The following is a 20,826-nucleotide window of genomic DNA, read 5'->3' on the forward strand; positions in this document are numbered from 1 at the left end:
GATAGCAACGTGTAGGGTTGGGGATGTAAGGGCGAACTGAAATGATCTCATATCCTGCTTTAAGTAGTATCATGTACACAAGGTATAAAAGCGCAGTGCACTGGCAGAGCTGTCATTTGCACTCAGGTGTTCAATGTGATTATGGTCACACACTGGGAATTAACACACTTTGGAATGGTAGTTGGAGCAAGATGCATGGGACATTCCATTTCGGAAATCACTAGGAAATTCAATATTCCAAGATTCACAGCATCATGAGCATGCTTAGAATATCAAATTTCAGCCATTATCTCTCATGATGGACAATGCAGAGGCTGACAGCCTCTACTTAATGTTTGAGAACAGTGGCATTTGTATAGAGTTTTCAGTGCTAACAAACAAACAGCACTACACAAAATAAACACAGAAATCAATATGGAAAGTAGGATGAACATATCTGTTATACCAATGCTGCAAAATTTGCTATTAATGGACTATGGCAGCAGACGACTGTTGCGAGTGCCTTTGTTAACATCACAACACTGTCTGCAGCACCTCTCCTGTGCTTGTGACCATATCAGTTGGACCCTAGAAGACTGGGAAACCATGGCCTGGTCAAATGAGTTGCAGTTTCAGTTGGTAAGAGCTGATGGTAGGGTTCGAATGTGGCGCAGATCCCATGAAGCCATGGACCCATGTTGTCAACAAGGCACTGTGCTAGCTTGTGGTGGCTCCAAAATGGTGTAGGCTGTGTTTACATGGAATGGGCTAGGTCCTCTGGTCCAACTGAACCAATCACTGATCATTTGCAGCCACTCATGGTCCTCATGTTTCCAAACAACAATGGAATTTTTATGGATCACAATGCATCATGTCGCTGGGCCACAATTGTTCGCGATTCATTTGAAAAACATTCTAAACAAATCAAGCGAATGATTTGGGCACCCACACCAACTGACACTAATCACATTGAACATTTATGGGACATAATCGAGAGGTCAGTTCATGTACAAAATCCTGTACTGTCAACACTTTAGCAATTATGAATGGCTATAGCACCAGCACAGCTCAATATTTCTGCAGGATTTGCAACGACTTGTTGAGTCCATGCTATGGTGAGCTGCTGCATTACACCAGGCAAAAGGAGGTCTGGAACAATAGTAGGAGGTATCCTATGACTTCTGTCACCTCAGTGTAGTATCAGTTAACTGCAGGAGTTTCCACCGAAAGGTCCCAGAACTACTTTTGCTTGTGAACAGTAATTATGCCTACATAGTACTTCGGACAGAAAGCTGGCTGAGGCCAGATGTTAGTAGCAATGAAATTCTAAATTCTGACTGCAACGTACATCACAAAGATAAGAAGAACACCAGTGGTGAAAATGCATTTATAGCTGTAAATAACATCTAACAGGGCCAGTAAAGATTCCAAATTTGAAATAATTTGTATGAAGGTAAGTGTTATAGGTAGATCAACCACAGTAATCATCCACTTTTATAAAAATCTTGCCTCAGGAATGGTGGTGGTGGATTGTTTGACGGAAAACTTCAAGAATATTGCATGTACATTTCCTGGTTCTGCTATAGTATTGGGGGAGGTTATAACTTACCAGATGTAGGGATATGTGTGAAATTGTTCTAAATACCTTACCTGAAAATTACCTTCAGTAGTTTATCAGAGAGCTGACTCACGAAGATAACATTTTAGATCTCCAAACAAGCTCTAACGTTTTGACTCAGTTAACACACAACTGATAATCTATGATCATAACAATACAGCTATAAATATGAATGTAAAGAAATGTATCAAGGTTATTTCTGCTTAGCAAGTGTGACAAGAAGCAGACTTCACATTACCTGAATGGCCGACAAGAAATATTTATCTCTGGGACTGAAAATGTTGAGTATGAATGGACAAAGTTAATGAGCAATATACAATACACCTTACACAGGTATGCTATGTGCGACACAAAGTTGTGAGGGTCGGGAAAAGCTTGCCATGGTTTGATAGCCACATTATAAAGTCGCTCCAAAGGCAAAGAGAACTTCACTGTTGTTTTAAACTTGGCTGAAGTCTCATTGACACAAAAACTGAACAATACCACAATTAGCATAAAGAGGGCCATGCATTAACTGTTCAACTTACGTGAAAGTAAAATTCTCTCTACCAATTTGACAAAAAATCCTTAGAAGTTTTGGTCCTACATTTCATCAGTAAACAAATGTTATCCATCTGTCCAGATACACTGTGAGTGTAATGGCACTGAAATGGAGGATGAGAGAAGGCTAAAATATTATACTTCTTTTCCCGACATTGTTTCACTGAGGAAGATGGTACTGTGGGTCCCCTTTTAAACTGTCACAGCAACATCAACATAAGTGACCACAGGACAGGAAAATAAACTGAAATCACTCAACAGAAGGGGTCAATTGGACCTGATAGGATACCTATACATTTGTGTACAGGATGAGTCAGTAGGGAAGGTGCATGCTTTGAGGGGTGATATTTTTAGTGATTCTTAACAACAAAAGTCATATGAACTCATCTCTTATTCTTAACAGTTTCTGAGGGAACAAATGATAACAATTGGGAACAAGATAAATGCAGGTGATAGTAAATGAAACAGTGTGATCTAATGTTTTGTTTGATTGTGTACACTTCCTCACAAAACATGTTCATAAAGTTCACTATCAGTTGCAATGCATTTTGCAGCCATTGTAGACAGCTGCTGCGTTGCTGATGTGAGCTTATTTGTATGGTCCTTTACTTGAGTACATGCATGTAAAATACAAGGTAGAATTTCCTCCTTTGTGTCCACTCTGTGCTTGTAGACTTTGCTCTTAAGCCAAACCCACAAACAGTAATGTAATGCAGTAAGATCAGCAGACCTCGATGGCCAAGAAATGACATCACGGCAACCAATCCAATGCTCAGGATACGTTTCAGTGATGTCCTCTGTCACTGGCCCTACAGAATGCACAAGTGAAGTGTGCATTGAAATGGTCAGTAAAGACAACACTAAGCACCCTAATGCCACTTTGGTTGTATTCACATGTAAGTGCTGATGATGATGGACATGTGATTGATGGCCGTGATTTTCAAACAGCTGTATGTAGGATACGGTTAAGAAAAGGGCATACGTTCATTTGAAGTTTTTTGTTCGAACTTACTCCTCTTCAAGCAGCACTGTACTGTAGATCACTAAAGGAGCGAAGCATTTCAAGTGATTAGAAAAATGTAGAAATTATACATTTTCCAGAAGGGTTGTTGGACAGATGAACAAAACTATAGGCCTATATCACTGATGTTACTACTATCTGGAAGTCTGAACATGTTTCATGCTCGCATATTACATTTCTGTAGGCCAAAATCTCTATAGGAATCAACATTGATTCCATAAACAACAATCACATGAAACCCAATTGGTTTTACCTGTCTATGACAGCAGTAGACACTGGTATTCAGGTTACTGACATGAGCTGCATCCTCAGGAAAGTGTTCGATACAGTTATGAATTTTTGTCTAATGAACAAAATATAAGTCTACAGAATATCAGACCAGCTTTGTGATTGAATTGAAGAGTTCCTAGCAAACAGAACACGAAACAGAATACAGCATGTCATTCTTAATGGAGAGAGAGACCTTCAGACGAAATAGTAACTTCAGGTGTATTGCAAAGAGAGTGTTATGGGACTAATATTTTTCACAATGTACACACGTGACATAACACATGATATTGGAAGTTCCATGAAGCTTTTTGCAAATGACATTATTGTAGTGAGAGAAATTGCATCCACAAGAAAATTGTAGTGAATACCAGATAGGATTGATACAGGAAACACATGACTTCAGGCAGCAGTTGGCAACTGACCCTCAACACAACTGGATCATATTACACATCAATAGGCAGAAAGACCCATTATTGTGTGATTGCACAATTGCATCACAAAAACTGGAAGCAGTCACACCCATGAAATATTTGGGAGTATGTGCAAAGAGGGATCTGAAGTGGGATGATGACATATAATTAATCGCAGGTAAGGCAGGTGCCAGAGAGATTCAATGGAAGAATCCACAGGAACTGTAGTCCACCCATGAAGGAGGTAGCTTACAAGAGCCTTGTTTGACCAATACTTTAATATTGCTTGTGAGTCTTGGATCCATACCAGATAGGATTGATACAGGAAACAGAGAAGATCAAAAGAAAAGTAACATGTTATGTCACAGGTTCATTTAGCAAGTGCAAAAGTGTCAAAGGGATGCTCATCATGCTACAAGTGGCAGACACAAAGTGGTTTACTGTTAGAGGGGTCAACTAATATACTGTTTCTTCCTACATGTATCTCACAAAAAAACACTGGCAGTATAACAGAGAGACTTGAATTCAAAGTACCCTCTGCAAAACATTGTAACATGGCTTATGGAATATAGATGAAGTTGATATACATGAAATGTATTCGCAGTTGCAAATATGCACAACCATCAGTTGTATAATGGAATGATGAGACTGAAAATTTGTGCCACACCGGGACTCTAACACCGATTTCCAGCCTATCACGAGTTGTCGCCTTGCCATTTGGCTACCTGAATGTGAATCACCGCCAGACCCAAACTTCCATGTCATCGAACATGTTTGTAACAACCTGTGCTCATACATCCATTTTGTATATTCCTGTACAGGGGAGACATTTTACTAGGAAGTTGCTTGCTCGGTGTTGGAAGATAAATACAATATTGCAGTGCCTGTGTTATTCCGAATTATGACGCAAAGTTCCTTGGACATGTACGTATGGTAAAGCAACCACTCATGATAAGTGGGAAACCCAGGTTCGAGTCCTGGTCCAGCACAAATTTTCATTGCATTATACTGCTGATGGTAGTCCATATTCGCAACTGCAAAAACACTTCATGTATTCCATGATGGCTGTAGTGGCCAGAGTGCCTGTTCCTTTGGACATGCATGTCCAAAGGAACCTGGCATCGTAATTCAGAATAACACAGGCACTGCTATATTGTAGATGTAGATGTATTATTAACTAACAAATTTCTAGGCGTCCTCTCAGAAGGACTTCTAAAAGACATTTCAGGTAAAGTTGCTTGTGAATACCACCTGATGGCCTATGTGAATAGTTGTATCTCTACTCAAGAGTTTGCCTGAGCAAAATTAATACAAAAGTGATGCACAGCACATGTTTCAGAGCTTTTTCCACTAATAGTTCTATAGATCCGCTTGAGATTTAGTTCTTGAAACATTTTATTTTCGACAGAGTTGCATAGTCTCCATTGTCTGAGACATTCAGTACTGAAGCATGTTCATAATGGTAACAGAAGACTGGCAAGTTATGACCTGAGGTCAGTTCAGAGAGCCCTTGTTTACGGAACTTGACACTAATCATTGCTGGCTGAGTCCCCCTTGATGATGATTTAGCACTGTCCATGGGGACACATTTAGCTTACCTGACATTGCAGATACAGCAAGCAAGAGACCCAATCATTATTTTGGTGAGTTAACACTCATGTACTGAATGCAGTTTCAATATTAGTAATGTTGAATCTAGCAAATACACTGATTAAGAACATCTCTTATGTGTAATTAAGTCATTCTCCATTAAATGCTAAGACTGAAAGGTGAGCAGAAGAACTTTCTTGATTGTGAAAATCAGTTTTTAGCAATAATGAGAATGGTCCTAAAAGCTGGTCACTTTACAACACCAAATTGTTGTCACTAACATTTACATATAGAGTCTACTACACAGTTACACAACTATCATGAAATCTCCACAAGGTATCAGTAATATAGGTTTCATACCAAAGCCAAAAATACTTGTTATTTCTCCTTCCTCAGTGCCTTCTCCCCCCTCTTCAAACAAACAAACACAAACACACTTCCTTTTCCAATTATTTGCAACATGTATCTACAAAGATTAATAATGTTTTACGTGATCACATTTTCATAAGACTTTACATAGAAAGCTGTAACACAATATTAAATAGCATAGAAATTGCTGCATGCGTGAGAATACAATCAGGTAACATCCTACACATTAAGTGGGCTGAAATAATTCAAATTGCTTTCTTACCTTTGGCACAAATATAAGAGCCATACTCAAGAAGCAACAGAATATTACAGCAAGAGCAACAAATGCAAAACTAGCATCTTGTTGTGATGCTATGACCATTGTAACAGGAGCAGTAATAAGACACAACACGACAACATTGTAAATAGACATTCCCACATAACGAGAGTCATTTATCTGTTTCACTTTGATGCTTCGTGTCTCATATGCCAAAAACAGTCCAAAAACCAGGACTAAGCCTTTGTAACCGTACATAACACCTGTGGAAACAAACACACATATGAATATGTATGGGAAGTCACAACTGAAAATACGAAGACATTTATAAAAAGTAAGTTTTAAAGACTAAGAATATTTTGTAGCAAACAAATCATTTTAGTCATGCATTTTGCCAGTGACTTCCATTGTTGGTTCAGACTTTCATGATAAAAATCAGGACAAGATAAATCATTTTTCAGCTTGGCAGAGAAAGTTTCTGATTGTTTATATCCAAAATCCACTTGTTTTTCATTGTAGCTGCCCACTTTTACCAATCGTTTTCCAGTGAGTAGAGTCCATCACCAAAGTGAAATTCGTGAAGGCCTTCAAAATACCTGTCTATAGCAGCTATAACCTCCTCTTTTGACTTAAAATGTTTCCTGGTCATAAATTTCTTTAACAGATGAAAGTCACTGGAAGAACAATTTGGAGATTTGGTAGATATTCCAACAGTTCTTATTTCATATCCCTCACTTTTCACAGTGCCTTAGCACCTCTGTGTGTAGGTAGTTTGTTCTGATGAAAGATGACTATTTTGTAAAGCAGGTCTCTCCTCACACAGTTTTTCACATAGCTGCTCTAAAGGAAAGAAATGAATAATAGACACAGACCATTAGCTTGGACTGGACATATATAGGGACAGTAACCAGCCACACATCTTACAAGATTTAAGGAAATCCAAAGAAGGATGGCCAGATTGGCATTTGAGTCTGCTTCTCCCACATGCCTGTTCAGTGTCTTAACCAATGTGCCACCTCAGAGATCAGTTGCTACAGAAGACTTGCCATACATACCAGTTAGTAGTTTAGCATTGTTAATTATTAAGAGTAATACTTTTTGCAACCCAGAAAATGCTGCCTATATGTTTTCTAGCAGATAAAACTTCCTTTGTCATTTGTATTGCAATGCTACTGGCTTCCACCCACCTGCTTTGACAGCTGTGTTGTTCCTGAATACAAAGGTGGAGCCAGGTCTCAATCACCATAACAAATTGGCACTTCAAATCAGTAATACTCTCTTTAAAATAGTCCAAACACCGCAGAAAAGTTACGTTTCTGCTTTAGCTTTTGGACAGCGCTCAACAGATGATGCATCCATCTTGAAAAAGCTTTTCCACAATTAATTCTTCTTTATTGAAATAATTAGCAACCAGTTGCACAAAACAAATTTTATTTCCTTAACTATTTTCAGTTACGTAGTGCCCTTCTTTAGAAGGTTATAACTTTTGCATTATTTGCAAGTATCAAAAATAAGATGCATGCAGCATATTTCTGTGGTCATGTGGCTATAGTGCCTGCACAAAAATGACATAAGGAAGCCAAACAACAAGTGCAGACATTACAATGTTTCATCACGTCATTTTTTGTACAGGCACTATGAACCACATAACCACAGCCATATGCTGCATACATCTTATTTTTGACACTCGCAAATAATGTGATAATTAAAACATTTGGGAGAAGGGCACTAAGCCACTAAACCCATCAAGGAAATAAAATTTCTTTTTGTGCAGCCTGTTGTTGATTATTTCAATAAATACACCTACAGTTGCTGAAGATGAATAAAATACTAAAATTAATTCTTCGTACAAAATGTCACACTCTCTTCCTTCTTATATGCCAATGATATGAGCCACTTCATACAGCTTTGCCTATTATACAATATCACATTGTGCAGTTACTATATGGGTCAATTTGTTGTTTTAGTTTTGGGACAGAGTTCATGTGGATTATATCTGATAGTACAACAGCCACAATTGAATGCACCTGGCCATTTCTTAACTGCCAAAAACAAACATACATACTCCATATAAACCTTCATTAACTTAAGTGAACTGCACATGATAATACTGCTTTAAAAAAATAGTTCAAAGACTGATTTTATTCCTGGCATATATGTGATGTCAGCACAGTAACTACATGACAGATTGAACTAACAACAATAAATAACTCGTGTATTCGATCAGTCAATTGTGAACAGGTAGTGTTAAGTAGTGGACATGCAGCTGTAGTATTTCAACACTGTTGTGTCACAAACTGCAACGGAGCAACATGGAGGCTACATAGAGCATCTGAAGCATTAAAACCACCACCTTAACTTTTCTGTACTTTTTAAATGTAGCCTCAAAACTTTTTTGGACCGACAGGGTAAACATATTGTACATACCAATTTGATAATGACCTGCATCATTGCACAGTACGTACCAAGATAACAAAATGAAATTTAATTGATATCAACACAATCTCTATGCTAAGTTGAAAAAATTGTACCTTGTCCTTGTATAAGCTATTTTACAGTTAGTGATACTCTGTGATTTTTAAGTATCCCCAAATTATAAAGTATATTACAGCAGACACACAGCCACTTATTTTAGGTTAAAATCACAAACACTTATTGACTATTAGGACATTTCACAGACTTGGGTATGCCATCTCTTCATGAAGGATGGTTCATGAGAAGCCGGTTATTTCTTTTTACATATCTGAAGTTTTATTTATTTTGCTGAGATGCACACTGGAATCCAAAGCAGTACAATAAAATATGTACTAAGAATTGGGGAACTGATTTCACCTGCTGCATTTCAACAAACTGCAAAAGTTTTACCTCAAATACTTATACAGGTGCATAACATATGATGCACTGAGCTCTTGTTTTCATTCAAACACATAACAAAAACTAAATTAAAATGTAGAGCAGCCACGAGTCACATGTCAATTTTCTTTATTTTACATGTTACACTCGATAATCATGAGCATCTTCAGAACTGTGGAAATACGTGTTACACCACCATACAATAAGATCAATTAAGAGATTCAACTTCCAGCATGACAATTTACACTACATGTCTGAGGACCACTCGTTACAAATATCAGCCTGTGTAAAACACTGCCATCGCACATAAAATGGAGTAAGTTGGTTGTGTACAGTTAACATAAACTCTGTGTTCAGGTGCATTCTGTTTCTTGCTGAGTGGGTCAATGTCCTATCAATATGGACTTTCATTGAAACTGCCTCATGAAACCTTATGTAAAGCTATATAATACAAAAACAACACTAATATCACTAAAGTATGGCAAATATCTGCTGCTTTTTTGGGCATGCACACACCCAAGTCTAAAAAACGCATGTGGTTATTAAAACAATTTTAAAGGGCTTGAGTAAAATTAAAATTATAACTGCCAATTTTACATGGGTAACACACATCATGTGTACAGCAGGTTATTAATGGCATTAAAACTGACCTACATTAACACAGACGAAACATGCCATTCATACGTAATGGCATGATTCCTCTTACATCTACAACTATTAGAGTGCAGTATACAGAGAAGGTGATTACAGCATGCATATTTATTTACAAAGCACATATTTGGTACATATATGTATTTACTCACACCCATGAAGGTAACAAATATAAAATTGCACAGAAAATGGTTCAAATGGCTCTGAGCACTATGGGACTTAACATCTGAGGTCATCAGTCCCCTAGAACTTAGAACTACTTAAACCTAACTAACCTAAGGACATCACACACATCCATGCCCGAGGCAGGATTCGAACCTGCGACCGTAGCAGTCGCGCGGACCCGGACTAAAGCGCATAGAACCGCTCAGCCACCGCAGCCGGCAAAATTGCACAGAAATTACGTACTTAAACCATACGGCAATTGGGAAGACTATTCATATTGGCTCAGCTGATGTCATAAACGTGGTAAGAGTTAGCACTTTCAAGGGCATGAATAAATTTTTAAGATTCATTAGAGGTTAACTTTTAAATTAATATAAAAAGAAATTAAAATTGCCTTTTTTCCAGACACTGACTTATGTATGTCAATTTGTAAATGCTCATTAAAATCATTAAAAACTACCTATTACTAAGTTTATATGATTCCAGAAATCGAAACATAGTGGAATTATTCATCTAAAGATTACAATTTATTAAGATGGAAAAACAAAAAAAATTCCATTTATGGTGCATGAAAGTTTCACAATTAAGCAAGACGGCAGGTACACCATTCAAGTTGGCAGTGATAACAGTGCAGGGGTCGTAATGATTCACCACTTATTGGCATGAGGGCACATATCTAAAATTAATCACTATTGTAACATGACATAGTAAAAAAGAAATCAAAACTGTAATTGCCATTTTAACGGGTATCATGGTGGCAAGCATAAGGTCCTATAACTGACTGCATTGCGCTATGTCTTCCCAGGAAGAAAGCTAATGTCGCATTTAGGACAAGCAACTCATTAGAAATTGTCAAATTACGAATATTGGCCAGACAGGAAGACCATTTCAGGTGCAATATCAAGAACATTGTAATCTGCAATCAAACAATACAGCACTGAGTGAGCACATGAAAGCAAACAACCATACTCTAGGCGACATTCAGGATAGTATGAGAGTTGTCAACATTGCGGATAATGGCCCAACATTGAACGTATTGGAATAACTGGAAATCTTCATTGAAAAGAAAAGAAACACACACACTTTGTTATACAGTCGTAACGAGTTTAATGTGAACGATTTCTTCCGTTTGCAATGATGTACTGTAGACAGGCACTTGTGACCTAGTTATTAACTGAACTTGTAGTTGGTCCCGCATGAAGCAGTTATGCAATGACTGCAGGAATGAATGTTACCCATGATTTAATTCTAAAAAGCTTTTAACTGCCTGCCATTTTATTCTCAAACATGTACAATTTATAGGAATTTTATCTGATACTTGTCTTTACCTAGAAGCATATACGCAAGCTGCGTTAGAAGATATCTCAGCAATTTACTGTATGCAATGCCTTTTACAGCAACTGCTGGCTCCTTGACACGTTGCCATGTTAGGTGATTAAGTAAAAGTGGTTAAAGCAAACCGCTGTTTAAATTGTGTACTTATTCCCAGACATTATTGCCTTGGTTACATACAGTGGAAATATGATGCTTATTACTCTGTTTACCTCACGAATGTTCTTGGTGCTTGCAGTTCAGATCAGTAGATAAAGTGTTGTACGTGTCGCATGCCCTTCATGTTTACATGCTGATAGTATTCGATGATCATAATCATTTTCCTACACTTAGCCATAATGGGAACAAACTATTCCACTAAATATAATCATCATCACATTATAATCATAATAACTGAAGAGTAAGACAGTTGAAACTTTGTTAGTGCCATCAGGACTCTTTTCTTGTACTCTCCACCATCACACCCATTAAAATGGCAATTACTGTTTTGATTTGATTTTTACAATGTCACGTTACAATAGTGGTTAATTTTAGATATGTGCACTCACATCCATAAAAGTGGTGATTCGTTACCACTCCTGCACTGTTATCGCTGCCAACCTGAATGGTCCATCTGCCATCTTCCTTAATTGTGAAAATTTCATGTACCATAATTGGAAAAAAAAATTGTTTTTCCATCTTAATAAATTGTAATGTGTAGGTGAATAATCTCACTATGTCTCAACGTCTGCAGACATACACATTTAGTTGTAGGTGGTTTTTAATGAATATTTACAAGTACGGCATATGTAAGTCAATTTAATTTAAGAGGTATTTACAAGTAGTTATGAATCTTATAAATGTGCTCATGCCCTTAAAAACTGCGACTCTTTACCATCTTCATGACATCAGCTGAGCCAACATGAACGGTCTTCCTAATTGCCATCTGTTTTCAATACAAAGATCCATGCAATTTCAACTTTGTTACCTTCATAGGTGTAATCAAGTACATATATATATATATATATATATATATATATATATATATATATATATATATATATATATATATATATATATATATATATATATATATATATATATATAAAAAAATAAATATGTATGTTGTAAACACTTTCCTCTCCATATACTGTGCTCTAATAGTTTTAGATGTAAGTAGTATTGTGCCACCACGCATGAATGGTATGGTACATCTGCGTTAATATAGGTCAATTTTAATGCTCTTATATACACAACATATGCATTACACCTTAAAAGTGGCAATTATAATTTTAATTTGTAATTTCACTATGTCCCTTATAATTATTTTAATAACTGGGTACGTTTTTAGACATGTAAGTGTGAATGCCCAAAAAAGTGGTGGAATTTTGCCATAGTTTAGCAATATTATTTTCTTTTTTTTACTGCACAGGATTTACATAAAGCTTCATGAGGTGGTTTCAATGAAAGCACATAGTGACAGGGCTTTGACTTGCTCAACAACAAATGGAATGTCTTGCTGTTTAATCTTACAATGTATCTGACTGCAGAGTTTACGTTAACTGTACACAATCAACTTTCTCCATTTTATGTGGGATGGCAGTGCTGTATGCAGGATGATATTTGTAAAGAGTGGCCTTCAGCTATGTAATGTATGTTATCAGGTTATAAGTTGAATCTATTAGTTTATCTTATTGTATGGTGGTGTAACACATTGTATTTCCACAGTTCTGAAGATGTTCACTTTGGTTGAGTGAAACATGTAAAATAAAGAAAAATTTACATGCAACTCTGAAATGGTTGCTGTTCCCCTGCAGACAAATTCTTGCACTTCCTACAAAATACAAACTGACCAAAACACTACTTTAACAGTAATGAGTATATATTCAGATAATGTCAGTATGAACATTTATGTGAAAATGGACAGTAAGATCCTTACTACGTAGTGACGATTACTAAAGATATATTAACTATACTGTTACTAGTATTATTCACAAACAGCATATTTCTTTCTTGTGAAATTCAAATAAATCACTACACATGTGGCTTCTTTAAAGCCAAAATACGTTTTTTGTTGTATTCCCAACATGTTTATCATCTAATTACATAGTTGCCAGTCATCATCAAAATTTCTTGCACATCTAAATACATTAAGGACTAAATTGAATTCTAGAACAAAGTCAGAAAATTGTGTTCTTTCACAAAATTCTAATCTGTTTGAAACAGCGGTAATGCAACATGCAAATTTTTTCACAATTCAGACATGATGAATGCTCTGCAGTCATACTTTACTACAGAACTAGGTCTATGTCATTTATGAAAACTATTATGCAAAAATTTAAAGAGGCAAATTTAGCCAGATCTTCAAGAAACACATAGTCATGCTCATTTATTGTCCAGGACCAGAATTCTGACAGCTGCTACAACCAACATTAGATTACGGAAGATTCCAACTTCTTTATACATACAAAATACCACATGACTACACACATGGCACATACAGGAGAGGAAACAATGGCACTATGGTGATGAAGACAGATTAGTATTGTCAGAATCAACTGCACACTCAGCTTGCATCAAAGGACAGGAGTACAAGTTGGGGGTTAAAGCATATTGTGAAGTGCTAAAAATATACTTTTTGTGCAGATCATGTGCTATGGCAGAGATGTCACACGGAAATAGAACAATGGTTTTGTGATAGCGCATTTTAAAGACTTTTGTGTTCAAATCTGACATGATACAGTTGCAACAACTACGTACACTACTCACATATATACTTTGTGCTACACACTGTAGATCATAAAGATTAGCAGCAGTGATATTCTTTTATATTTAAATTTTACACAGTGTACAGAAATTCACTGAACCGACTCCTAATAAGCTTGTAACGTCAACTGGGGAAGTAAACTCTTTTTTCATATGTCTGTTTCTCTCATCGAGCCTAAACTAACACCTTGATGGGCTGCAGCACATGAAGTACAGTGAGCATATGAAGTGTGGCTTGTAAGGACACATTAAACAATAAGAGCAATGGTGACAAGGTTTTTCACGAAGCACACATCAGCATTTATGCTTGTGGTTTAACCACTTAACTGCTGCGATATTTTATATCTGTCCTTGCTACTTTATTTCAGTTATATACAGCACACACAAATATATATATATCCTAACTTATCTTACAAAACTGGCAAAGACACTTTAGCTTGTAGCTGCTGAAAATTTGTGCATCCAGATTGAATCCTTTTCGCTGAAGTCCACCTCATCACATCAATTTATAGTAATTCTTTATTGAAATAGAACCCACCAAACATGTAAACTTTCATGCTTTGACAAATGGTACCCAAAATTTATGCTGTTAAGCTTTGTAAATTTTGAATGTAGCAAACCTGCTGAGGATCGAGTCTACAGTAAATCACAAGTTATGGACTTAATATTGGCTAAACATTAAATCTTAAGAGGATCTACACAAATGTAAAGTCACCACCCTAAAGCTGAATTTATTTTGAAAGTACAGTTCATAATCCAATTAACATAAATGTTCGCAATAATGTGTTGTGTTTTTGATGAATCTATTTTTTTAAATTTTTTTCTGATACAATGTGGCAGGTGGTATACATTAATGTAGGGGTGGCACGACTTTAATGATCTCTGATACACTATGTACAATGCTCTTCTATTTGTGTCTTATGTTTTTGCAGCAGAAACCTACAATGTGCGGTACTTTTAATCATTTTTGCTCAGTACACAGACAGTTACAGTTTTGCTGTGCTGCAATGAAGATCATTCAAAGAAGCTTCCGTTACCCTTGAAGTGCATAGTAAATTCTAATTCCTGGATGACTGAAAATTTTTGGAGACTTCAGCATCCAATTAGGTTTCCAAATGGGCAAAAAAATAGACAAATAATTCTATTTGTTATCCAAATTTTGATATGCTGAGAAATGTTAAAGTACAAGGGTGGTTTGAAAAGTTCTCGGAACAGAATAGCAAAAAAAAGTGATTACATCACTGAAAATTTTTATTCTTAAATGTAGTCTCCTTGTAGATTAATGCACTTGGTCCAATGATATTCCAGTGCCTTCTTCCCATCTCGGAAACGAATTTCCTACAGGACTGCAAAATAGTTTCAACTCTGGCTATCGGTTCTTCGCTTGAAGTGAATCTTCATCCACCAACAACAATTTTTAGTTTTGGGAAGAGATGGAAGTCTGATGGAGTCATATCGGGTGAATAAGGTGGGTGTGACAACAATTCATACCTTAGTTCATGTAATTTAGCCATGGCGATGATAACTGTGTGCGGGCGCACATTGTCTTGATGGTGGCACCCATATTGCAGATAATTTTTTCATTTCTAATTCTTCAGTTAAAATGTGATATACCCTTTCAGATGGCATCTGGCAAATGTAAGCAATTTCATGCACTTTCAATCGGTGATTCTCCATGACCATTCTGTGAACTTTTGCAATGATTTCAGGAGTAGTGACACATCTTGGCTGACCATTGCGCGGATCATCATCTAAGCTCTCCCAACCAAATTTAAAATCATTTGTCCACTTGGCAAGAGCAGAGTATGAAGGAGCAGAGCCCCCAGTGTATACTGGAAACCAGCATGAATTTTCTTTCTTTACGAAGCACTTAATCACTGCTCGAATCTCGATTTTTTCCATCTTCGCAAATCACTACGGAGGAACAACAACAGAGCCACGTTGCCACCACAGCTCTCTTCCAAGAGCACTGACGTGGCACATGTTTACAGGCAACAGTCCAATAAATATCATGTGAACGACTCGTTACACTTGTGCTGACCTCTTGTGGTGATTCCGAGAACTTTTCGAATTTTCGAAAACCACCCTGGAACACCCCCCCCCCCCCCCAAATTGGACTAGCCACTTGCAGCCTCTAGATTTCGCAATTATTTGTGCTTTTAAATTTAATTGCCAAAAGCAGATAGTGCAGAAAGCAAAGCATATCAGGCTTAATTGTGGTGTTACACAGGAAGAAAAGGAGGAGGAATCTGATGGAGAAATTACCGAGAAAATGAGTTTCTTTCAGGCACTACAGGGCCTAGACACTCTTGAGAAAATATGTGGAGAAATCTGACGTGGATGACACTATCATAGCAACATTATCAAATTTATAAAACATGCTCTATTTACTTAAGCGTCAGGAAAAATCCAAATGAACAAGTATTCTGGAGTGGGTTAGGAAGTGAATATTGTATCATAATTACTAAATAATTAACCTGCAAATAAAACTTACAGTTCTAATCTGTTTTGTATTTCATATACAGACTCTCAACAATTCAATTTAATAGTGTAATTCATAGATGTTGAGTCATGTGACTTTTCTTTCCTGTTTCATGTGCAAGGAATCCCTTCTCTTGTGTCATGTTTCCTATTAACATTTAGAGGCTGCTGAAAGAGCATTGTTTCGAAAATATCATCATCAGATTCAATTAAGGGAACAGACATCATGCAATGTACTGAGTACTGTATGGCAAACTTACAAATGTGATATTTAGAATAGGAAATTACTACAGCAAATGACCACTAACGACAGGCCAATTCAACAATTTATTTCATGTTATATCTATGAGTTGTAATCTGTGTGTTTCGTGTTTCATTTTTGCTATGGTCTGCATAAAGATGTGAGATGGTAGGAATACACAACCTGAAAGTTTATCTTTTTAAATATATTATGATATTTCCAGGTCCACACATTATTGCCCAGTGTCATTTTATGGTTTATAATAATATGTACATACAATATTCCCATCATTATGTTTCGTGCCTTCCCAAGATCTAGTCCAGGAACCTAAATAAATGTTTTTGATTGGCCCGACACCTACCCAGGCAGTTTACGACTTTAATTGCAAGATATAAAACTATATGTACATGACTTTTTTTACCATTATACTTATGATTAATGTCTTTCTGTGTGTGTTTTTTGTTATTCGTTGCCTTCACATGTGTACGATATGCTGCCACCTTGTGGCTATTTTAGTTTCCTTGCATGGCTCTCCAGCCATGGATGTTCAATTCCTATTCAATATGGCACAATGAAGTTAACTCAGTACATTGTGTGGTGTCTGTTCCCTTAATTGACTCTGATGATGGTATTTTCAAAATGTGCCATTAAAAAGAGTGGTCACAAAAATACCTGTGGCTATTTTACTATTATCAGAGAATCCATAATAGCTGTTCCCATACTCCTATCTACCACCTCATTACATTTGGATTACTTACCACTCCTGTCCAGAAAACTTGGTATTGCATTTTACTTTTCTTTTACATTACAGTACGTGAAGTGAAGAACGTGCTCTTGAAATTGCCATCTCTTGAGTGCTGACATATTGTGTAATTTACAGTCTTTGGCAGAGTACTGTCCCTGAGCTGTTCTGCATGAGAAATGTTTTTTTAGCCCTGCACAAGATTCTTTTCACCTCTCCTCAATGCTTATCCCTATTGCCAACTCTGTACCAGCCAACCCCCCACTTTGTTTACTCACTACATAATACGTTTAAAGACCTTTCCCTGCAAAATATTGAAAATTCCTGAAGTACTGGATTATAAAGTACAAACAGGCAAAGAAGCTATAAATCAACGTTGGTGTGAGAATTTCATTCTTCTCCTCCATGTAGCAATTTTACCAACACTCATAACATCAACTGACATAATCAAATTGCAATTTCATAAACAAAAAAGAAAGAAATTTCAAAATTTTCTCAAATAATAAACCTATTATGGAAAAAAGTGGATTTTGACACTAATAATACTCTAGAATACATAATTGAAAAGCCTACACCTTTTGTTTGGTTTGGTTGTTTGGGAAAGAAGACCAGACAGCGTGGTCATCGGTCTCATCGGATTAGGGAAGGAAGTCGGCCATGCCCTTTCAGAGGAACCATCCCGGCATTTGCCTACAGCGATTTAGGGAAATCACAGAAAACCTAAATCAGGATGGCCGGACGTCTACTCGTTTTGTTGATGATGTACGAGGTAATTGACACATTCCCAACACACTACTGTCACAAATTATTCCTAAAAACACACAGTTTTGAGTATTCTTTCAGTTTGTGTTCACCTCACAAATAGCAGAAATTTACAGCCTACATGGTGAAATTAACTGAAAACTGCCAGATTATCACATCTCAGATATTTGTTTTCCACCTGCAGCCAATAGCTGTATAGTATGGTGACATCACACTTATGCAGTGGTTTCTAGCATATAAAATGATAACATAGCAAGCTTACTTGGTGGCTTGTTCCAAAGTATGGCTGATATGATCAGTGTATAGCAAATGAAGTGACCGTGACTTCCACTTAGGTTTAATTTATGCCATTCACTAACCTGCATTATTTTTACTTACAATAGTTCTGCTCAGAGCCTGCCTATAGAATCCAGTATGTATCAAGCCTCTTGTGACGGCAGCCAATGTAGGCAACTCTATTTACTATGTGCACCACCACAATTAACAGGATGTGTTCAGTGAACAGTTGTGTGATGCCTTGTTTGTCTTTGTAGCATTTCTCTATGGTGTTTAATTTGTTGTGATGACAGACAGATTTTTATAAATGTAACGGATTGCTGGGACAGAGAAACACTGAAATCACAGCAGGCTTAAATTTATTTCATATTCGTTGGTATAAATAAATACCACATGCGAAGGAAAACTTGTTTGTATGTTCGTATATATGTGCTTTCACAAAACCTGCTGTGTTTACACAACAGCAAGCAATGAGGTCAAAGTGCAAATGGCATGATTGGCAATATGGCAGAATGCTCCACTTTGACCACTCAGCAAAATGAAAAGTTTTCAAGCAAAACACTAGAGTTCATTGCATTTGCTTCACCAGAGCAAGCTGCACTGCCATTGACTACTGAAGGAAAATGACCACCCTCACATGTTACATTCCAACATCTTTCACTGAACATCACAATTTTTAATTTAATTCATCATGTTTATCAATTTTTGCTTTTTTTCTGGATGAGAACAAAGGAAAAGTTTCTCAACAATGCATGTTTTGATGTATAATTTGTGGCTGTATCATGTTGAACAATAGCTCGATTACTTTTTACCCATATACCAAGTTCAATTTTTTTAATGAGTGTTTCCATACAGATTTTATACAATGTACTGGAGAGGATTGCAATTTTTAATCATATCTTCCAATTACATATGTTTTTGCTCATTTATGGTGGTTTTAACATTTTCTTTGATTCTGTATTTTACTCAATTTCGCATTTTTTAAGTCTTGATTGTACAAAACATAAAACAGAAGTTTCACTGTGCATTTGAAAAGGGAGACTTTTACATCAGTAGCAAATTTTGTTTCTGTGAATGTTATTTCATAGATGCAAGTCTCTTGCTGAAGCATCAACAGGAAAGGTACATGAAGACAGACTTAATAGGGTTTGGAAATTAGAGATATATAAGCACAACTGTATATTTTCTCCATTTTAAGGTACTTAACTATTGGTACTTTTACGAACATCTGAATAATTATCCTTACTTGTTTATATATCTTACATTCTACACAACTTTTATTTTCATGTAACCTATGATTTAAGTTATTAACCCATTTTTTAGTACAACAATATCACAAACAAAGATGTTAATTCAGTATTCTAGTGTGTACACAAGCATGGACAGAGTTACAAGGAAAAGCAAAAATTTGATGCTACTGTCTATGAGTACAATCACTGATAGAGCAAAACCCCTGAAACACTTCTAATGAGCTGTTAAAGCACTTTTGGCGTGAAAAATTAATGTGGTATGTAACAATGTATTTTATAAGAGTCCACTTGTGATAACTAATTTGGATTTGATCTTTAATATCAGCAAATGGGTCTTTTTCTGGCTCATTTTTAATTTCTATCCCAGTACTGTACCATCGTGTGTATCATGAATACAGATAATTGCAACACCCAAAAGAATGTAAATAAGTTACTGTAAACTGTATAGCTAAAATAAACAGAATCTACTCTCACTAATATTCCAGATCATATTAATGTAAGAACAGAAATAAGTCAACAGTTCATTTGAAGGGTTGTTATTATTTAAAATTTAAATTTAAATATAAAGGTCCTGGTCATACAAACAGCTGTATCTAATTGCAAATACAATAAATCTGTATTACTGATTCCTGGGCATTCATGTTAACAACAATCTTGATTAAAATATTTGCTATAACCTGACTGTACTATATGTTAATATACAAATAGAAATAAGATGTTAGATCCAGGGTGTATACACGGACAAGGAAAAGAAATTCCTGGATTTTTCCCAGATCTCCCAGTTAAAAATTCATTTTCCCCCGGGTGAAAATACACTTTTTCCGTGTTAAATGACAGTATACTTTCCCTCGGAACTGTAAAACGTATCCTTTGAATGAATATGGTTTTATATAGCAGTGTAGAATTTCCCGGCACTTTAGAAAACGAAACTCAGGGCAAAAAAACAAGTTTTGGAAAGATCTTTGATGTGCTGCAATATGTAAGCTGTGTATTTTCGTATTACGAAAGTATAAATTCGAATTCCACCAACAGGAAAATCTAATGGTTTAAATTAATATACATAGTGTTGCTACAAGAAAAGCAAAGCTTTCGTATATAATATTTGTCTCAAAGATTAATAAGCTACAAGAGAAGCTAACCTTTCACATGTAATGTTGATTTGTTTAGCGCATGTTACACTTTAAGATACATCACACAAATACGCCAGTAAAATTTTTAATACCGACACAAATCTCTGATCTTCTGGGCTAGAAATTCTTCTAAATGGCTCTTCAT

The 20,826-nt window shown here is 36.3% G+C and overlaps 1 protein-coding gene across 1 annotated transcript in view; it reads right to left on the minus strand.

Annotated features, from left to right (window-relative positions):
• LOC124721311 (gamma-aminobutyric acid type B receptor subunit 1) overlaps window positions 1-20,826 on the minus strand; it is a 118,127-nt gene that overhangs the window by 26,065 nt on the left and 71,236 nt on the right. Inside the window, exon 14 of the mRNA XM_047246224.1 lies at window positions 6,060-6,316. Within this exon, the coding sequence (XP_047102180.1) occupies window positions 6,060-6,316 (257 nt within the window). The remainder of the gene's footprint in view (window positions 1-6,059; window positions 6,317-20,826) is intronic.

This window comes from Schistocerca piceifrons, chromosome X, assembly GCF_021461385.2.
Source record: "Schistocerca piceifrons isolate TAMUIC-IGC-003096 chromosome X, iqSchPice1.1, whole genome shotgun sequence".
Taxonomy (NCBI): domain Eukaryota; kingdom Metazoa; phylum Arthropoda; class Insecta; order Orthoptera; family Acrididae; genus Schistocerca; species Schistocerca piceifrons.